This window comes from Castor canadensis, chromosome 16, assembly GCF_047511655.1.
Source record: "Castor canadensis chromosome 16, mCasCan1.hap1v2, whole genome shotgun sequence".
NCBI lineage: Eukaryota > Metazoa > Chordata > Mammalia > Rodentia > Castoridae > Castor > Castor canadensis.
The window spans coordinates 15,600,290-15,622,291 of NC_133401.1; the positions used below are offsets into that span (position 1 = coordinate 15,600,290).

A 22,002-nucleotide genomic window follows, 5' to 3' on the forward strand; every position below is an offset into this window, starting at 1 on the left:
TACCAGCTCCTCCCCATGAGGTCCAGCTGCACCAGTCAAGTGGCCCAAGACATCTCTAGCCCCTAACTTCATCCCCTTTCAGCAGGAAGTAACCAGAACCGATTCTGTGCCCCTATACCAGAGAGTCTGGGATGTTTGGCTGGTGGGCAGCCACCCCATGGCGATCAGGGACTCTCCGCTTGACTTTCCACTCCACCCCCTCCTTCCTTTCATGGTTACCATGGCAACTCCCACACACGGCAATTAGAGGCTTCAAGGTTACCATGGCAACTCTGGTGCATAGTGATTAGAGACTTCCCGTTTCACCCTCCTCCTTCCTCTTCCCCTCTAATTACCATGGCAACACCCGCTGGCAGGCAATGGGTCCTGACCTATCCTACAGATCCATATTACCCTGAGCTCCTCCCCACCAAACCTCGACCTATCCTGACACCCCATAATACCTTAAGCTCTTGACTTCACCCAGGCTATAAAAACTGGGCTGCCATTTCTCGGGTGTGACTTCTCCGGCCCTGTTCTTTGGGGACGGTGAACCTCGCCCGAGAGCGCACTCTCAATAAAGCTTGCTTTAAGCCTATTTGCTTTATTATTTGGCTCCAAGTTGGCCTTCCCATCCGCGTTGACCTAACAGATATGAGTCTGTAATTTTCTCTTTGCTATGTTTTTCATATGTGGTTTTTATATCAGAGTAGTGTTGGCCTTGCACAATGAATTTGGAAGAATTCCTTTTCTTTAGGTTTTTGGCATTAGCTTCAGAAGAACTTTGTTAGTTCTTTAAAAGTTTGGTAAAATTCAGGAGTCCATCCACCTGGATTTGAGTTTTTCTTTCTTGGGAAACTGACTGATTTAATATCATTAATGATCTTGATCTAGTCTGATTTTCTGTGTCTTCATGATTCAATTTTGGTAGATTTTGTGTATTGTGAAATTTATCAGTTTTTTTCTAGGTTTTCCAATTTGCTGGTGTGTAGTTCAAAATATTCCCTTACAACCCTTTGTATTTCTGCCCTATCTATTGTAATGTCTACTTGTTAATCTCTAAACTTTTAAATTTGGCTAATCTAGCTAAATGTTTATCAGTTTTATCATTTGAAATAGCCTCTCTTCTCATGTCATTGATATTTTGTGTTGTTCTTAAAGTCTGTATTTCATTTATTTTTGCTGTTGCTTTCCTTTTACTAATTTTGGGTTTGGTTTGTTCTTGCTTTCCTAGCTCATTGAGTTGCATTGTTAGCTTGCTCATTTGATGTCTTTCTTTTGTAGATGTAGGTGCTTATGCCATAAATTTTCCTCAGTGTACTTATTTGCTGTATTCCATAGCTATTGTCCTGGCTCTGTTTTCATTTTCACTTGTTCAAGAAATTTTTAGTGATAGAACACTTGCCTAGCAAGCACAAGGCCCTGAGTTCAAACCTCAGTAGCATGAAAAAAGCAAGGAAAAAAGAAAGAAATTAAAAATTTTTCCTTTTGATTTGTTCATTGACATTCAAGAGCATGTTGTTTAATTTTGTGTATTTGGGCAGCTTTTACAGTTCTTCTTAATGATTTTCTCAGTTTTAATTCACTGTGTTTAGAGATGCTACAGGATGTGTTTTTTTAATTTGTTGATACTTATTATGTGTTGATGAGATGATAAGAATGTACATTCTGTAGTCATTGAACGAAATTTTCTATAAATATCTGTAATGTCCATTTGGACTACAATATAGTTTAACTCTGATGTTTCTTTGTTGATTCTCTGGACTATCTGTCCAATGAAGAAAGTGGGTTGTTTTTGTTTCTATGTGGATATAATGTTTTTTCTGTACAATTGGGTTGGCCACTGTTGAGTGCAGATATATGCGTAAGCCTTGTTGAATTGGTCCTCTTATCATTATTGAATGACCTTCTTTGTCTGTTTTTACAGTTTTGACTTAAAGTCTGTTTTATTTGACATGAGTATAGCTACTCTTGCCCACTTATGATTTCTATTTGCATGAAGTAACTTGTTCCATCTGTTCACTTTCATTCTATATGTATCTTTAGTGGGAAGTGAATTTCTTTTGGGCTGCTTCTATTTAGGTTTTTAAAAAAATCTTCAACAACTGTGTATCTTTTAATTAGGAATTTAATCCACTTACATTCAAAGTTTTGATAGGTAACAACTTACTCCTGACATCTCTGTTTTGTATATCCTTTATTCCCTTTTTATTCTTGTAATCTTTTGTGATTTGCTGGATTTTTGCAGTGATAAATTTTAATTCCTTTCTGTCTCATTTATGTTCTGCTCTACCAGTGAGTGTTGTTGTTCATTGCTTGTAGATGTAGGACTCCCTTCAGCGTTTCTTTCAAGGGCCTGTGTAGTGGTGAGGAGTTACCTCAGTTTGTGCTTGAATGAGAAAGACATTATTTCTATTTCATTGCTGAAGGGCAGCTTTACTAGAACAGTACTTTGGCTGGCAGGATTTTTTTTATCTTGACACTTTGAATGTATTACCCATTCTCTCCTGGCATGCCAGATTTCTGCTGAGAAATGCATTGTCTGTCTAATGGGGATTCCATTATATAGGTTTTAACATTTCTCCTTTACATTTTTTAGAGTTCTCTTTGTCTTTGATTTTTGTCAGTTATCCTTGGTTACTTTCCTTGTTTTAAAATCTGCTCTGTCTGGAATTAATACAGTTATGCAACATTTGTTTTGATTAGTGCTAGCATGGCACACTCCCCATGCATTTATTTAGTTTTAATGTTTAAATGTCTTTGTAGTTAAAGTGGGTTTCTTGCAACAACTCTTGATTGTTGGAAAATCAAAATGTCTTGTTTTTTTTTCCCCTGCTGTCACATCAAAATCAACACCGACTTCTGACACCTGATGTGTGAAGATATTTCTCTACCAGCAAATGAGCAATCAACTAATTCTTCAAAACACACTATCTGGGTGTCCTCGAATCCAGTTCAGTTTTTGGTTTACTAACATGAGTTTTTAGTTCTATGATATAATTTTTTATCTTTAATTTTTGGCAAGTCTTTGGTATCTTCAAACATGCCATGTGTGAACAAAGGATATTTTCTTTCTTTCTTGGGTCTAATGAGTATCCCAAAACTTTGCCCACCTCAAATGCCTGTCACAAGCCCCTGGTTGTTTTACCTATGCTTCTTATGCACCAGCTATAAACCAGAGTTCTCAAAACTCTCTTCTGGGTTCAGTTGATTTGCTTCAGAAGCTCAGAACTCAGGGAAACACTTACTTGCACCTATTAAATTATTGTAAAGGATATAATAAATTATAAAGGATGCACATATAATCTCAGCACCCAGGAGACTAAAACAGGAGGATCATGAGTTTGAGGTCAACCTGGGTTACCTAGCAAGATCCTGTTTCAAATAATGAAACAAACAAATAAGACACACAGAGCAAAGTATGTGAGTAAAGGCATGGAGCTTTCATGTTATCTCTGGATACACCATCCTTCATGACCCTTTATGTGTCCAAATATCCAGATGCTCCCTAAACCTTGACCTTTCAGGTTTTATGGAGACTTCATGGCATTGGCATAATTGCTGATAGACTGGGTGGGAAAACCAGCATGGCCTGTCCAAGTTTTGTGCAGCATTCCTTCTTTCAGGGTATGGGGATGGACTCCTCAGGAAAGATAAGGTTTTTGTGACCTGTTATCAAGGGTAGGTCAGAGAATTTATGGCCACTTCAAGACAGGTGGAGAAAATTTAAAGCTCTATGAACCACCTTGGGGAAAAAAATTCTAATTTCTATGGCCTGCCTTGGGGAAGGAGTTAAAGCCAGGGAGAATGTTCAAAAACAAAATAATATATCTCATATCATGACAATGTATAATGGGTCTTGATTTTTGACCTACTGACAATCTCTGTCTTTAAATTGGTAATTCAACTATTGACAAAGTAATTATTGATACAGTTGTATTAATGTCTACCATATTTGTTAATGTTTTGTATTTGTTGCCTGTTACAGTTTAAGTATGAAATGTCCCAAACAGGCTCATGTGTTGAACACTTGGTCCTCAGCTGGTGGGACTATTTTGGAATTCTGGAAACTGTAGGAGATGGAGACTAATTGGAGGCATGCCTTGGAATGTTATACCTGGTCCCCTGTCCCTTTCTCACCCTCGGCTTCCTGTCCATAATCAGGTGAATAGCTTCATCCTCCGTACACTTACACCACCGAGTGCATGGGACTGATCAACCCCCTGAAACTGAAAGCCAAAATAAATCTTTCCTCTTTTCAAGTTTTTGACTCAGATCTTTTCTCTCAGTGACACAAAAGTAACTAACACATTGCCCTCACTGTATTTTTTAATACTTTTTATCTTCTACTCTGTGTATGCTTTTTTGTCTTAATTGAATGTTTTTATCTGATTCCATTTTCTCTCCTTTCTTAGTATTGTAAGGGTAGCAATGACAGAGGATGAGAGAGGCACTCTAGAAACAGACATGTAAAAGGGGCATGAGAAACAGCAGGTTTCTCACAAAAATAACAAGCCCCTAACCAAAATATCAAAATGCAGCTGCAAGATGTGGGCCCAAGGCCAGGAGAAGCTCACCAGACCTTCTTGGAATGCTCATTTCTATAAGGAGTCTGAGTTCAGCTGACTCAGCACCAACCAATCACAAATATAGTTTCTAGGTAGAATAGTTGGACCTAAGTTAGTTAGCACCCTATAGCATCTCCTGGAATTCAGCCATTGTTTGGCTTGGCTCTTTCATCAAGTCCCACGTGCAGGGTGCTTTTCTATTCTTTTAATAAACTTTGTACTTGCTTTACTCTTACCTCCTGGTCCAGCATCATGAGTCATGGACTACACAAGGACACGAATTTGGGATCAACAATCCAGTATCAGTAAATCAGTTATTCTTCTTACTTTTTTCAGTGATTGTCCTACATTTGATGACATGCCTCTATAACTAATCAAAGCCCACTTTCAAATAATACTGTATCATTCAATGAGTAGTGTGAATGTCTTGTAATAACAAAAAAATCCTAAGATTTTCCTCTTGCTCCTTGTATATTTGCTCATTCATTTCACTTATGTATTAGCATACATACACAATACATATATACTTATATGTAAGCATAATCAAATGCAACCTTGCTATTATTTTGAACAAACTGCTATGTATTAGATTACAAAACATAACATTTTTGTTTTACTTTCACTATTCCTTCCATGATAGTCTCCTTTTTTCATTTTTTGGTCTCCTTTTCTTTATGTAGATATCACTTTCTGGTATCATTTTCTTTTCTAATGAACTTATTTTAACATTTCTTTCAAAGTACATCTACTGACAAATTCAACTTTTATTTTATAGTCTTTATTTCTCCTTAACTTTTGAAAGATAAAATTTCAGGACACAGAATTCCAAGTTACTTATTTTTTTTTCAACACTGTCAATATTTCATTCCACTCACTTAGTATTTATGTGGTGTCCAAGAAGAAGTTGGATGTAATTCTTATCTTTGGTACCCTACAGTTAAGACTCTTTCTCTGGCTTCTTTCAGGAGTTTTATTTCCTTTTTCTTTCTTTCTTTTTTTTTTTTTTTTTCAGTACTTGGGCTTGAACTCAGGGCCTACACCTTGAACCACTCCACCAGCCCTTTTTGGTATTTTTGAGATAGGGTCTTGCAAACTTGTTAGCCTGGGCTGGCTTCAAGCCATGATCCTCCTGATCTCTGCCTCCTGAGTAGTTAGGATTACAGGCGTGAGCCACCAGCACCTGGCTCAGGATTTTTCTTAAATCTTTTATGTTATATACTTGGAAAACAATACATAAGTATAGCTTTTGTTTGTTCTTGGTCTTGTGTGTTCACTGTTTTCTTCAGTGCCTTCTTTCAGGAGTTTTTCTTAATCTTATTTTTTATAGTTGGAAAAGGATGTGTATAGGTATCACTTTTGTTTGTTCTTGCTCTTATGTGTTTGTTGTTTTGGTATTTACCCTGCGTGGTATTTGCTGGCCTTCCTGGATCTGTGATAGTGTCTGACATGAACTCAGTAACATTCTTAGTTATTATTATTTCAGATACTTCTTGTGTTTCTATGTTTCTTGTTTTTATGGTGTTTTCATTAAATGTACTTACATCTTTTATATTTGTCCCACAGATCTTCAATATTCTGCTTTATGTAGTCTTGTTCTCTGCTGTTTTCTTTTGGGGGTTTCAAGCTTAGAGCTTCTTTTTTCAGCTAAAACACCACGGAAGGCATTATTCATTTCTGTTCCAATTCTTTTTATCTCTAGCAAATGTAGTCCTTCTGTAGGATTTCCATCTTTTGCTTATGTTGCCCATAAGCTTTTGCATGTTGTTCATCCATTAGAGCTCCTAACATATTAATAGTTGTTTCAAGTCCCCAATTATCCTAGTGTCCCTGCCTTGTCTCCTTTTGATAGTTGCTCTGTTTCTTCAAACTCTTTTTGCCTTTCAGTATGCTTTGTAATTTTTTTGCTACCCAGGAATCGTGTACTAGGTAAAATGGCTGCTATACATACTCCTTAAGGAATGGAGGTAAAGTGTGGGAGGCGAGGCATTCTGTACTTCTGTGGCAAAGTCTCAGTCTGATAATGATCCTGCGCCTCGGGACTGAGAGTGTCACAAGTGCTTGTCAGTTTTTGTCTTCCTTGGGTAGGTCAGGGTAACTAGAATGGGCTGGAGTTTGTTCCGCTTTCTCAATGTTAGGATGGAGAGGCAACAGTTAAGCCTCTAACACGTGGAACTGGAAAGCGGAAGTACCTAACTTCCTGTTTAACATGGATTTTTATACTGATTGCTTTTGATCACAACAACCACAGAAAAGATGCTAAAATGACGTAACGAAGATATGACATAACTTCAACCTAACGTTGAAACTGAGCTACTCAGCCTTGCATTGCTTCGATGCCAGCTGAGGGCCACTCTTGCCATATCGTTACCATAAATCCCTCCATCTTCAAGCCACCAAGGGCCAAGCCTTCGCGTCCTTGAATGCAGACTCCCCGGCCCCTCTCCAGCCGACACCAAAGACTCACTCACCTAACCAACTTGCAGCTCTCAAATGCTGACCTTGCCTTGCTGGCTCCCACACTGGGCCCTGTCAAGGTGCCAACGGTCTGTCCTGGTGTTCTCCATTACCGCGAGAAGCAACAAACTGCCTTATCAACAGATTGCACTGCCGATGGATATTTGGGGGGTTGTCATTGGACACAAACTTGACATCCAGTGTTTCTTAAGTTCGGTGTCCAGCTCAGCTCAACCTGCCACTGTTACGGTTCCCAGTTTTAGCCTTCCTTTCACTCCCCCTAAACAATTTGTTTAAACTTGCTTTATCGCAAGCTTCACTTTTATAGCTTCATTTTTATAACCTCACTACTGTTTTCTCATGAGCCAGATGTGACAGCAACAGCTGCAGAGAAGTAACTCCAAAGGAGGTGAAAGCAGAAGGCCGCGGGGTCCCGGCGCATTCTGGGAAATGTAGTTCCGGAAGTGGGCGAGCGCCGAAGCACTGCCCTTGAGGGATTCTGGGAAGTGGAGTCCAGGGGCGGTCGGAGGCCCTTCTGCTCCGGAAAGGCGAGGCCAGTTCCGAGATTGCCCCGGGGGAGGTGAGCCAGCGATCTCTTCGAGCCCCGGGCCCGGCCCGCGGTGGGCGGTGAGTCGTCTGTGGCCTGAGGAAGAGAAGCCAGGGACGCAGGACTCGGGTGGGAGGTGACGGCGGCTGGCGAGCCCGCGGCGGAGCCTCCCGCGTTGCGGGCGGGCGTTGAGTTTGGGGTCCCGCGCTACCCGTTGTCGCCAGCCCGCTCCCCCCGCAGCAGCCACGCTGCCCTTTCTCGCGGTGACGGACCGGGCGAGTGCCCGCATCTCTTGCCTCAGTTTCCTCGTGGAGTTGCCGCGTGATGTTTAATGTGAGGCTTTGCGTGTGTCAAACGCTGGGGACGCGGGCGCCCGCACACGGCCGGGCTCGGCCGCAATGGCGCTGTGGTCGGAGCCCCGGGAGCCACGTGGGTGGAGCCCGCGTCGCACCGGGTCCCCTCGGATGCGGGCCTGGGCGCTGCCGGGGGTCGCGGACTGGCTTTATTTAGGAGGGAGGGAGACCGCTTCCCGCCGGAGCCGGGTGAGGCCTCCGTGCATCCAGCCAGGTCCGCAGGGGCCCGGGCCTTGCGTGTCTCTCTGACACCATTTCTTGCAGAGTCCTCGGTTTTTGTTGGGCATTAACTTCATGCACCTGGGAAAACAGACTTGGTTGAGGCTTTTCCAGCTTCATGACATCTACAAGCAGTTATACTTACTGGAAAATCAATGGTGATTATGATGGAGGGGACAAGGTACCTGTGAGACAAGTCACAGTCACAGACAGACTTTTCTGAGGAGATGATTATATGAAGAGCAATCACATCTGAGGTCGGAGTTTCTTAGGAGGTTCAGGAAGCACAGTAGCAACTACATAAATAGAGAATGGGGGCTGCCTGTCCCCACTTACAGGTGACTGAGGCATGCACGAGAGGTTGATACCTTGCTCGAGGTTTATATTGGTCAATAGAAAATAAACAGAAGGGTGAGAATTAGCGTTAGGCCATTTGGCCCCATTACATCTCGTCTCCTCTGTCCCCAGGTTCAGAAGGTGGACAGGAAGCATTTGGGTTAGGACTCTTGTGTGGTCGGTTGATGAGCAAAGGCTGCAAGCTGAGGGGTCCAGGGGCAGCTGGAATTCAGCTCCCCCTCCTCACTAAGCCATGTGCAAAACTCCAGCGAGAGTCATGTGCTGCTCATCTGGACCAGCTGCATCCCCAGCGTCTCCCATGATGTCTTTTCCCTCCCCAGTGTCGCCTCCCCAGAACGCTGCCCTTTTCCAGAAGCAAGAGGAGAACAATGACCAAGGTCCAGGTAAGTTGGGTTTGCCTTTCTGGTTTTTATTGATTTGTTTTTGCAGCAGTGGGGTTTGAACTCAGGGCCTCGCATTTGCTAGGCAAGCACTCTACCACTTGACCCACTCCACTAGCCCTTTCGTGTTGGTTATTTTTGAGAGAGGGTCTCCCTTTTTATGCCGGGGTTTGCCTGGATCACTATCCTCCTGTTTGTGCTTCCTCAGGCAGCTGGAATAACAGGTACTTGTCACACACCCACCCCTTGATTTTGCCATTTTAAAGATACTTGCCCTGATGCTTTTCCTACATAACTTTTCCCAATTAGGAATTCTGAGGATTCTACTTGTTGTTCTTAACTTCTAGAGAGTCCTAGCTTTCACATGTGTGCTGCTTCACTTTGTGGAAGGAACTAGGTGATACTGAACTCAAAAGTAATTTCAGTTGTTTCAAACGAGAGTTTTTTTCCTTTAGTACTAGGATCAATTCATGTGTTATAGTATTTTGTTTAATTTATTAACGTATCAGTTATTTTAAGTTAATACATGCTTAGATGTTTGTTTTTGTTGTTGGTGGTGGTGGTTTTTTGGAGACGGGGTCTTACTATGTAGTCCAGGCTGGCCTCCGTCTCACAGTCCTCCAGCCTCAGCCTCTCAGGTGCTAAGACATAATTAATTTTAAACATCTAATAGCTCCAAGGGGATTTGCTAGGCATTTACTCCAGGGAGCCGCGGGTTGAGGGTCAAGGTGGTTCTACCAGCATTTTAAACATGGGGGACATGTTCGGAAACCTCCAGACAGTACTGAGGCTCACTCAGTGCCAGCGGACACTGAAGTTTCCAGTGCCTACAGCAGGTGTTGCAGATGTTCCATTCGGGTGACAAAACCCAGAAGAAAACACAGTCCTCAGTTCAGGGCCTGGAGCCAGGTTGCCTGTGTCCTGGCATGTCCTGGTGGGCAAAGGCTCCAAAATGACATTGCCCCTCACCTGGCTCCCTTTCTAGTGCCTGGCTCTTCACCAGATGTGTCAGCTGGTCTTGTACACGGCTGGCTACCCAGAACTCCAACCAAAACAGACGCAGAAGTAAGAAGTCTTTAGATGAAAACCAGTTTCTATGCAGAAGAGCACTGTGCACAGTGTTAGACGCAAATAATAGGGGTGGGTGCGGGAGTGAGGAATTGTACATTCTTGAAAGAGGGCTAATCTGCTGGATAGAAATCTTCCTGATTTGTGTGATACTCCCAGTAGGACAGAGGAAGTAAATGAATAGGCAAAATGTGAAATAATCTTTTCTTAAAATAAAATAGATTGGAGCTGGAGGTGTGGTTCAAATTGTAGAGCACCTGCCTCACAAGCACAGAGCCCTCCGTTCAAAACACAGTACTGCCAAAAATAAATGAAATGCAAGTTTTGAAGAAGAATTGTTTTTATCACTGACCAAATTACCCAAGGCTTATAAAATAAATAAATTTCCACTTTTGGCCAGAGCTGGAGAATCAGGAATAATTATAGCCTTTTTGAGGACAAATTAATTAGGAAAATTGCCATTATGTTAATAAATAAAGGTGCATATTTTTATGACAGTACAGTTTCCATTGGAATTTATGCTAAAGAAATAAGCAGTCAAGTTTGCTGAGAACTATGTAAAATTTTAAAGTTTAAACTTATTGACCTATGCAATGCTTTTATGGACTACTGTGCAGCCATGAGTGGGCGAAGCAAATGGTGACAGTGTTGATAGCTGGGAGTTACTGTGTATCACACACCATCCTGAGTCCTGTGTGGTTTTACTCATCCAGTCCTGACATAGGAGATGTTATACAGATGAGGGAGATGAGGTAAGGAGAAGTGAGATGACTTGTCCGAGGTCCCAAAGCAAGTAGGGGACAGAGCCTGGGAGTGTGAACGGAAGCAGTCAGGTTCCAGAGCCTGTGCTCTTAACCTTGCCCCTGAGTGCTGCTGCAGTTGAGAGACGGGGAGTGTTTCTGAACACGCACAGTGAACGGCACACCTGCCCCAAGGGTTACTGAAGGCCTGTTAGATTGGCAAGCACTGACAAAATGGGGGTACAAGTTCAGCATCCCTTATCCAAATGTGGGGCCCTGAAGCATTTCAGATTTCAGAGAATTTTGGAATATTTGTACGGGCTTTATTGGATCAAGCACCTGGAATCTGAAAAACAAAATGCTCCAAAATTGAATACTTCTGAAATTGTCAGATTTTGGAGTATTTTGGATTTTTGATAAGGTACACCCAATCTGTACTGCACAGTGGGAGAACATAGACGTTACCAGAAACTATCAGTATAAAATTAGCAAAGAATTTCTGACAAGATTTGACACTCTCAAAATGTAAACTTGTCAACATCATGCGTTAACAATGATAGTTCTAAGTGCACCTATGTTAAGGCCACCATGTTACATGTATCAGTATTTTTCTTTTTTCACTCACCTCCTCCAAACACCATTTTTGCTATCATTGTGGAAAGGGAGGAATAGGAACTCTACTGAAATAGTTGCTGGATTCCCAGCGGCCATTACGCGTAGGATTGAGATTTTATGTGCCATGTTGTAGGAGGTGGTGACATTCAAGGAGGTGGTGACATTCAAAGATGTGGCTGTGGTCTTCACCAAGGAGGAGCTGGGGCTGCTGGACGCTGCCCAGAGAAGGCTGTACCGTGACGTGATGCTGGAGAACTTGAGGAACCTGCTCTCAGTGGGTGAGGACGGGCATCCTGTGTCACACAGCATCACCCCTTGAACAGGATTTCTCAACCATGGCGGTATTGACATTTGGGCTGAGTGATGCTTGTCGTGGGGCCCAGCCAGTGCATTTTGGGGCAGTTCATTCAGTAGCATCCCTGGTCTCTGCCCACTATCTCAAGTCAGTGGAACTGTCCAGAGACCAGAGTTTTCCAGTTCCTTTGGGGCACGGAGACATTGCTGATCTTAGTTCCAAGGCAAACTCATCTTTTGCAAATGAATTATAACGGTTGAGTTTAGCGTTCCTTGGTCCTTATTTCTTACACCTTTTTAAACTTGTAAGTCATGATCCAGTGGTAGGTCCTGGAGTTTAGTAAATTGCATCAGCATTTGTATAATTAAGTAGAGTGACAGTGTCTGAGCTCCTCAGCAGCTCTTTGTGTTTTTGTGGTCCTGGGGATTGGACCAGTGGCCTCCTGCATGCTAGGCCTGTGCTCTACCACTTGAGCCTCGCCCTTGGTCTTTTTATTACTACTTTGATTTTGAGACAGAATCTTAATAACTGGGATGGCCTTGAACTTGGGATGCTCCTGTCTCTGCCTCACAAGTAGATGGGATTACAGGTGTGCACTACCTTGCCCAGCTCTTAGCAGTTGCTTTATGTTGTAGCTATTATTATAACTGCTTGCAGTAAGGAATATGAGACAGAACAATGAGATGAAACAGAGATTGGTCAGAAGCAGATAGTTGCACCTCGGATTTTCAGTAGACCGCATGTGATAATAATGTATTTCTAATGTTCCTAAATGTATTCCTGACATGGTGTCATGATAAAAATGTTTGATAAATGCTGCTTGAGGAGTGCAGGGTGGAGCCTTGTGCTGAGGGATCAGAGCCAAACCTTTGCAGTACTCTGTCTTTAGCATTCTCACTTAAACCCTATCTTTCCACAGGACATCAGTCCTTCAAACCAGACATGATATCCCAGTTGGAGAGGGAGGAAAAGCTTTGGATGAAGGAGATCCAAACCCAGGCAGGTAGGTGCTCAGGTGAGACTGCAGCTGGAGTCAGAGGTAGCAGTCCAGTCACTCTGCTGGGTAATCTCCTCTCACGGCAACCCAAGGGACCTTCTGAACGCCAGTCTTTCCCTTCCCTTTCACTCAGTAAAATGCAACCTTCTGATGGGGTTTTTAAGGCTGTACAAGACCTGCTCCTTCCCCTGGCTTTACCATCCTATGTTTTTCTCCTGTCACTTCCCTTTTCCTCTGTCTCTGCCAGATGACTGCTTCCTCCAAATGACAATTATGCCTCTGTTCCAGAGTCTTTTGCTTTCTTTCCTCTGACTAGAATGCCCTTGTCCAGTAAACCTCCACACACTCCTACTTCATTTATCTCTCTACCCACCCCCTTCCACTGGTGTCCACCACTGGAGAAGTCCTGGTGTGCCTTCCTGTCCTTGATTTTGTAAAAGAGTGTACTGATGGTCCAAGGGGGTTTCACCTTGGCGTTTCAGACTTGTATACATTGTACTTCAATCAGATTAGCCCCTCCCTTGTTACTTACTCTCTGTCACCTGCCCCTCTAATATTCAGCAGCTTACGGTGCAGTAAGTTATGTTATATTCTCATATAGATTGGATGGTTCAGTATTTTTTATGTTCTGTTCAGTTCATTTGCCCATTTTCTGAGAGGGTTGTTAACTCTTTGAAAGGTTAGTTTTTTGAGCTTCCTGTGTATTCTAGTTATTAATCCCTTGTCAGATGTATAGCTGGCAAAGATTTTCTCCCATTCTGTGGGCTGTTTCTCCAGTCTGATGACTGTTTCTTTTGCTGTACAGAATAGAAGCTTTTTAGTTTCTGTCCCATTTGTCAATTCTTTCTCTTAATTGCTGAGCTATTAGAATTCCAATCATGAAGTTATTACCTATGCCTGTATGGTCCAGTGTGTTCCTTATTTTTTTTTTCCTTTATTGTTGTACTGGGTGGGGTTACATTGTGGCATTACAAGGGTTCTTACAATATATCAAATATATCATACTTGAATTCACCCCTTCCACTGCTCTCCTTCATCCCCCTTTCCCCGATTTCTGGAACAGTTTCAACAGGTATCAGTTTTGCATCTACATGCATGCGTACACATTTTTTGCACTGTATTCACCCTTATATCCCCTTTCCCCACCACCTCCCCTTCCCACTGGTGCCCCTCCCACCACCTCCTTGGGCAGGACATGTTCTGCCTCCTGTTCTCTGGTTTTGTAGAAGAAAAAGAAAAGATGAAAAGAAAAACATGGTAGTTTTGGTTGTTTGAGATAAGATAACTAAATAGGGAGTTTCCTTGGGTTGTTCTCATACATATATGTATTACAACCCCAATTGGTTCATCTCCTGTATTCCTCTTCACTGCTCCCTAGTCTCCTTCCCATGGTGGCCCCAACCAGATTAAGATTTCTGTATTCATTCCTGTACAGAGAGCTCATCTACCACATTCAAGTTTTTGTTTCCTTCCCTTGCCCTATCCTTCCCATGCATAACCTCCCCTTAGTGTGACCAGTGTTCCATAGTATTGCACAGTTATTTTAGGTCTGTTTTCCACATATGAGAGAGAACTTGCGACTTTTGGCCTTCTGAGCCTGGCTAACTTCATGTAAGATGATGTTCTCCAGTTCTATCCATTTATCAGCGAATGGCAAAACTTCATTCTTTGTGGCTGAGTAAAATACCACATTTTCTTAATCCATTAGTCAGTAGTGAGGCATCTTAACTGTTTCCATAGCTTAGCTATTGTGAATAGTGCTGCAGTAAACATGAGTGTGCAGATACCTTTGTTGTAACCTGACTCACATTCCTTCAGGTATATCCCTAGGAGTGAGATTGCTGGATCATTTGGCAGTTCTATTTTTAGTCTTTGTAAGGAGTCTCCATACTGTTTTCTATAGTGGTTGTACTAGCTTACATTCCCACCAGCAGTGTATGAGTGTTCCTCGCCAGCATTTGTTTTTGTTTGTGTTCTTGATGGTAGCCGTTCTAACATGAGTGAGGTAGAATCTTAACATGGTTTTGATTTGCACATCCTTTATGGCCTGGGTTGGTAAGCATTTTTTATGTGTTGTTTAGCCACTTGGACTTCATCCTTTGAAAAAGCCCTATTCAGTTCATTTGCCCATTTCTTTATTAGGTCATTGATTTTTGGAAATTTAGCATTTTTGAGTTCCCTGTATATTCTGGTTATCAGTCCTTTGTGTGATGTATAGCTAGCAAAGATTTTCTCCCATTCTGTTGGTAGTCTTTTCAATTTAGAAGCCATTTTTTTGGTTGTGCAGAAACTTAAAATTTCAAGTAGTCCTATTTGTGGATCCTTTCTATTGGTTGCTGAGCCAATTAAAGTTCTACTGAGGAAGTCCTTGCCTATGCCTATTGCTTCCAGAGTATTCTCTGTGGTTTTCTTTACTACCTTCAAGGTTTCAGGTCTTATATTAAGGTCTTTAATCCACTTTGAGTTGATTCTTATACAGGGCGACAAACGTGGGTGACGGGGTGACACCCTTGTCTCATTCTTTACTAAAAGAAATAGTTTCAGTTTTTCCTTGTTTAGTATGATGTTGGCTATAGGTTTGTCATATAAGGCCTTTATAAAATTGAGCAGCATGTCTTCTGTTCCTAGTTCCTTCAGAGCTTTTACATGAAAGGATGTTGAATTTTGTCAGACTTTTGTGTGTGTGTGTTGATAATGATGATACAGTTCTTGTCTTTGATTCTGTTTGTGTGTTGTATTACCTGTTGATGTGTGCATGTTGTACCATCCTTGCATCCCTGGAATGAAATCTACTTCATCATGGTGTGTGATCTTTTAATGTGTTGTTGGATTCTTTATTGAGGATGTTTTCTATGTTTATCAGGGATATTGGCCTGTAACTTTCTTTTTTTTGATGCGTCTTTACCTGGCTTTGGTATTATGGTAATACTAGTTTTGTAGAATGAGTTTGGTAGTATTCCTTCCTTTTGTACATTATGCCATAATTCGAGAAGCATTGGTGTTAATTCTTCTTTAAAGGTCTGGTAGAATTCAGCTGTGAATCCATCAGGACCCGGGCTTTTCTTGGTTGGGAGGTTCTTTATAACTGTCTCAATCTCATTTCTTGATATATATCCGTTCAGATTTTTCATGATTTCTTGGTTCAATTTTGGTGAATCATGTGTGTCAGGAAGCTTATCTCTTTCTTTCCTCATGTGAGCATACCATTTTTGTCCATTCACATTTGAAGGACCTTTTAGTTATTTCCAATGTTTGGCTGCTATGAAAACTCACATACAGGTTATTTTCCTCTTGGGGAGTGGGATGGAGGAGTGGAGTTGGCTGTATTACGTGCTGGGTGTATGGCTAACCTAATAAGAAACTGCTGGCTTCATCACAGTGGCTACACCAGTTTGCCCCCAATCATGTATGAGAGCTCCAGTTCTGTGCTTTGTTTTAGTGATTCTGGTGGATGTGTAATGGTATTTTCCTGTGGCTTTAACAATTATTAGTAGTTTTAAATATCTTTCAAGCTTGTCTTCACCACTTGTGTATTTTCTTTTGTGAAGTATCTGTGCTCTAAACCTTTGCCCATTTAAAAAAAAAAAAAGGTCTTACTGAGTTGTAAGCAATTCTTTTGTGGATCATGTCTGTGTTGTATCTAAAAACTCATTGCCAAACCACATTTGCATAGATTTCCTCATTATATCCTGGGAGTTTTATAGTTTCGTGTTTTATGCTTAGGTTTATGATCCATGTTTTCTTTGTTTTCGAGACAAGATCTCACAATGTAGCCAGGCTGGCTGGCCTGGAATTTACTATGAAGCCCAGGCTGGCCTTGAACTCATGATCCTCCTGCCTCAACCTCCTGAGTACTGGGATTATAGACATGGGTTACCACACCTGGCTATGATCCATTTTAAGTTAAATTTTTTGGAGGTACTGGGGTTTGAATCAGGGCTTTCTGCTTAATAGGCCTCCAGCCATTTTCTCTTTGGTTTTTCTTTGTTTGTTTGTTTTTGAGATAGGGTCTTGTGTTTTGCACAGGCTGTCCTGGACTTTGACCCTCCTATTTTAGGCTTCCCACTGTACCTTGGGTGACAAGAACGCACCATCGCATTCCACCCTTTTCTGTTCAGATGTGGTCTCACAAACTTTTTTTCCCGCCTCATTGGCCTGGAAACACAATCCTTCTGATCTCTGCCTCCCAAAGAGCTAGGATTATAGGCACCATTGGCGCCTGACCATTTTAAGTTCATGTTGTTTGTGACGGCACTGGAGTTTGAACTCAGGGTCTCCTGCTTGCTAGCAGGTCTTCTTACTACTTGAGCTACTGTGTCAGTCCTTAATTTCTTGAGAAAGGTTTAAGGTTTAGATCTAGATTCAGTTTGTTTGTTTTTTTTTTGCACATGAATGTACATTCACCTTATTCCAATACCATTTGTTGAAAAGATTGTGTGGTTGTGTCTTTGTTCTTTTTATTAAAGATTTGGTGACTACATTCATGTGGATCTTTCTTGGGACGATTCTGTCCCATTGGGCTACATGTTCTTTTGCTAGTGCCACATTGCACTGATTGCCTTGGCTTTATTTATAGTAAGTCTTGAAGGTGGTAATATCTGATGTAATTCTGATGTTGTTGCTTCTGTAAGTAAGTTGGCATTTTTCTCTTGCAGCTCTCAATATCCTTTCTCTGTTCTCTAGATTTGAAATTTTAAGTATAATGTTATGTGCAGTTTCTTTTCTGGTCCAGTCGTTTTTGGGTTCTGTATTTGGATGTTCATATCTTACCTAAGAGTTGGGAAATATTCTGCCATAATTTTATTGAATAGCTTTTTGCCTATAGTTTGTATCTCAGCTCCTTCCGTCCCATGGATTCTGAGGTTGGGTGTCTCCATCGTGTCCCAGAGTTGTCAAAAGTTGTGATCATGCTTGTTGAGTTTTTTTTCCATTGCTTTCTGAATGTAGAATTTCCTTGACCTTGTCTTCAATTTCTGATATTCTTTCTTCCACATGATCTAGTCTATTGGTGAAATTTTCCCTCTGTTTTCTGTTTGGTTTATTGAGGTTTTCCATCTCCAACATTTGTGTTTGCGTTTTTTTTCAGAATCTCAGTATCATTGTTGAACTTCTCATCATGTTACAGTCTTTTTCATCCCTGTATTGAATTGGCTTTCTTACTTCATTCAGCTGTTTGAATACTTTTTGAGGTCATTGATGATTTTAAAATATACTTTTGTATTTTGTCTTGCATTTCTGTATCTTTGATTCAGTTATGGCATTATGAGCTTTTGGAGAACTCTTATTGCCTTGATTTTTCATATTTCTTGTGTTTCTGCATTGTAATTTGTACACCAGTTAGGATGAATATCTTTTTCTTTTATTCATCTTTTTGTGGAATTTTGTCAGTAGAGAGCCTTCTCTTGTGGTCACATCCCTACTATTACTCAAAGGAGAGAAATCAGGCAGCACTAACAACCACGACACCTCACATATTTAAATGTATAAAATTATTGGAAACATGAATTAGGTTAGAAAGGAAAGGAGCTAGAATATTTACAGGATGCCCTAAAATTATTAGATCTAGACTGAGTGTGTGGCTTATGTCTGTAATCGTAGCCACTCAAGAGGTGGAGATAGGGGCGGATCATGGTTTGACAACAGCCTGGGCAATAGAGATATAGTCACAGGACTATATCTCAATAATAGCTGAGTATAGTGGTGCATGCTTGTAATCCCAGCTATTTGGGAGGCATAGGTAGGAGGCCAACTCAGGCTAAAAATGAGCCCCTATCTGAAAAGTAGCTAAAAGGCTGGGATATGGCTCATATTGTAGAGCACCTGCCTAGCAAACTCAAGGCCCTGAATTCAAACTCCAGTACCACTGGGAGGAGAAAACGGGGCGGGGGAGAGGTGGTCTCCTGCCTTGTGTCCGCATGTGGCACAGCATGTCGATCCTCCATCTTGGTTTTTAATGTTGTAGAGTGCCTGCTGGTGTGTGTCTGTGAACTTTCAGGGGCTTGCTTTTGGGCTAGTCTTGGCTTGTAAGCAGGGAGTCTGACTTCCTTACTGTTCTGTTCAGTGCTTTGGGTTGGAGCTCGTTGTTTCTTTTATCAATCCAAAGTTCAGTATTTCTGGACTTCACCTGTATCCGTCTGTTGTTTACTGCTGCCTTCCCTTGCTTTTCTTGGCCACGGATGTCCCTAAGCCATAAACCTGGTGATTTTCTTCATGGAGGTGCAGGAAAGTGCTGTCTCTGTTCTGCCATCTTAAGTCACTTTCTTCTTTTTTATTATCAGCATTTACAGCTAAAAATTTCTCACTTAGCACTGCTTTCACTGTGTCTTGTATGTTTGAGTTCATTGTGGATTTTGTTTCCCTTGTGATTTCTTCTTTGACTCATTGTTTGTTTCGGAGCATGTTTTTTAATTTCCATATATTTGTGGGTTTTCCGTCTGCTACTGATTTTAGTTTCATTCCATTGTGACCAGAAAAGAAACTAAGATTTCCATCAAGTTAAATTAAAGCGTTGGCTTTTGGTTAAACATGTGGTCTGTTGTGGAGAGTGTTCCACCTGCACTTAAGAAAATGTGTCTGGCTGCTGTTGATGGGCATGGCCTATAGTGTTGTGCAAGCCCTCTATATCCTTATTGTTCTGGCTAGTTTTATCCATTACTGAAAGGGGGTATTGAAGTCTCCACTGTTATTTGCAGCATTGCCCATTTCTCCTTCCAATTCTGTGTTTGCTTCATGTATTTATGAGTTCTGATATTTGGTTTGTAATTGTTAAATCTTCTTGAGGAGTTGAGTCAGCATTAAATAATGTCATCCTCTGTAGAAGTGTTTTATTTCATGTCAGTGCTGGTGATCAAACCCAGGGCCTTTTGAGTACTAGGCAAGCATTTACCACTGAGCTACATCCCTAGCTTTGTGTCTATTTTGTGTGATATTAGTACAGCTACCTGTGTTAATCAGTTTTTCTGTCTCTGTGACCAAATACCTGAGTGAAACAGGAGGAAAGCTTTATTTTGGTTCACTGTTTTAGAGGGTTCAATTCATGATCACTCGGTCAGAACATCATGGTGGGGAAGCAGGTGGGGGAGAGGCTTCTTCACCTCATGGCAGACAGGAAACAGAAAGGAAGAACAGACCAGGGGCCAGGCATAACCTTCAGAGGCACACCTTCTAAGATCTCCTTCCTCCAGCTAGGCCCCACCTACTAAAGTTTCCAGAATCTCCCCAAATGGCACCACCAGCTGGGGACCAAGTGTTCAACACACGAACCTTGGGGGATATTTTATGTTCAAACCATAACACTACCACTGTTTGCTTTTAGTTACTGTTGCCATGGAATATCTTCTTCCATCTTTTTGTAAACTTGTGTGTGTCCTTAGATTTAAAGTCGTAGAAAGCATACGTTTTTGGATTATAGTTTGTTTGTTTGTTTGTTTTCATTTTTGTTAGTATATATTCATTGTTAGTGGGAGGATTCACTGTATCAATTCTGAATAATCTTACATTGTATATTAGTTGCATCACTTCCACCATTCCCTGCCCCCCAGTCCCGTTACTGTCCTACTTAAAGCAATTGCAAGAGGTTTCATCATTCTATTTCATACATGTATACGAAGCCCATCAACTGTTTTTTCTAATCTTCATCTCCATTCACCCTTCCACCTCCCACAAGTACCCTCCACCACTGTACCTCACAGTCCTGACTTTCATTTTTAATTCCAAAGTCAGTGTTCAAAGGGGTTTCTTGATGTACCCCAGTTGTGAATATGGTTTACTTTGGTCAGTTCAGCCCCCTCTGTTACTCTCCCTTACCCTTTCCCTCCTATCCCTTATTATTCAACACCTTTCAGTACATATCGCTATGCCCTCTACCTGTACAGATGTAATGTATTTTGATAATGTTGACTTTCTATCATTCTCTTCCTTTCCATCCTCCCCAGACTTCCATAGAGTAGTTCCACTATTACAAGCATATTTTGCCTATAAATATTTATATGGTCATGTTTAATTTTGTGCATATCTTTTTTAATCTATCTTTCACATATGAGAGAACACATGTAACCTTTGTTTTCTGAACCTGGCTTATGTCACTTAACACGATGTCCTCCAAGTCTGTCCATTTACCTGCAGAATCACATAGCTTCATTCTTCCTTATAGCATAAAACTCCATTTTGTGTGTGTGTATGTATGTATCACATTTTCTTAATCCATTCATCAGTTCATCAGTTGTAGGGCATCTTGGTTGTTTCCATAGCTTGCCTCTTGTGAACAGAGCTGCAATAAACATGGCTGTGTGTGTCTCTGTTGTACCCTGACTTATATTCCTTTGGGTGTATGTCCAGGAGGGGTATAATACTGCTTTCCATAATGGTTGTACTAATTTGCATTCCTACCAACAGTGTATATGGTTCCTGTTTCCCCCCATCCTATACATTTGTTTTTGTTCTTGAAGTTAGCCGTTCTAACTGGAGAGAAATCCAGTATAGTTTTGATTTGCATTTCTTTTATGGCCAGGGAAGTTGAATGCTTCATGTATTTACTGGCCACTTGTACCTCTTTTTTTGAAAATTCCCTATGCAATTCACATGCCCATTTCTTTATCGGGTTGTTGATTTTTGGGGAGTTGAGTTTTTTGAGCTCCCTGTAGATTCTGGTTATCAGTCCCTTACCAGATGAATAGCTGACAAAGATTGTCTCCTATTCTGTAGGCTGTCTCTTAAGTCTAGTGACTGTTTGTTTTATTGTGTAGAAGCTGTATAGTTTGATACATTACCATTTGTTCATCCTTTCTCTTAATAGCTGAGCCATTGGAGTTCTATTTAGGAAGTCATTGCCTATGCCTAAATATTTCAGTGTATTTCTTACTACTTCGTGTAGGTGTTTCAAAATTTTAGGCCTTATATTAAGGTCTTTGATCAACTTTGAGTTGACATTTGTACAGGGTGAGAGATAAGGATTTAGTTTCAGTCTTCTACATGTGGACATCCAGTTTTATCATTAAGCATGATTTGTTGAAGAGGCTATCTTTTCTCCACCATGTGTTTTGGGCTTTGTCAAAATTCAGTTGAATATAGCTGTGTGAATTTATGTGTATGTCTTATTTTCTGTTCATTAATCTTTATGTGTGTTTTTATGCCAATACTATGCTGTTTTTATAGCTATAGCTCTGTAGTCTAGTTTGAAATTGATACCTCCAGAATTGTAGTTTTTGCTCAGAATTGCTTTGGTTGTTCAAGTTCTTTTGTGTTTTCATATGAACTTTAGAATTTATTTTTCTATTTTGAAGAATTGAAGTTTTCTTTGGAATTTTGATAGAGATTGCATTGAACATGTCGATTGCTTTTGGTAGTATAACCATTTCACAATATTGACTGCTGATCTATGAGCATGGGAGAGCTTTCTATCTTCTATGTCTTTGATTTCTCTCTTAGTGAT

General features: G+C 41.1%; 1 protein-coding gene across 15 annotated transcripts in view; it reads left to right on the forward strand.

Annotated features, from left to right (window-relative positions):
* The first annotated feature begins 7,508 nt into the window (after positions 1-7,508).
* The window catches only part of Znf235 (zinc finger protein 235), a 30,442-nt gene continuing 15,948 nt past the window's right edge, over positions 7,509-22,002 (forward strand). The window contains exons 1-4 of one of the 15 annotated variants that reach the window (XM_074057532.1): positions 7,509-7,581; positions 8,798-8,860; positions 11,414-11,558; positions 12,495-12,590. In XM_074057532.1, the coding sequence (XP_073913633.1) occupies positions 8,846-8,860; positions 11,414-11,558; positions 12,495-12,590 (256 nt within the window). In that variant the 5' untranslated portion in view covers positions 7,509-7,581; positions 8,798-8,845. Of the gene's footprint in view, positions 7,629-7,747; positions 7,882-7,904; positions 8,279-8,588; positions 8,861-11,413; positions 11,559-12,494; positions 12,591-22,002 lie in introns of those variants that run through there. The other 14 variants (XM_074057529.1, XM_074057530.1, XM_074057526.1 and 11 more) reach the window with 14 other exon arrangements.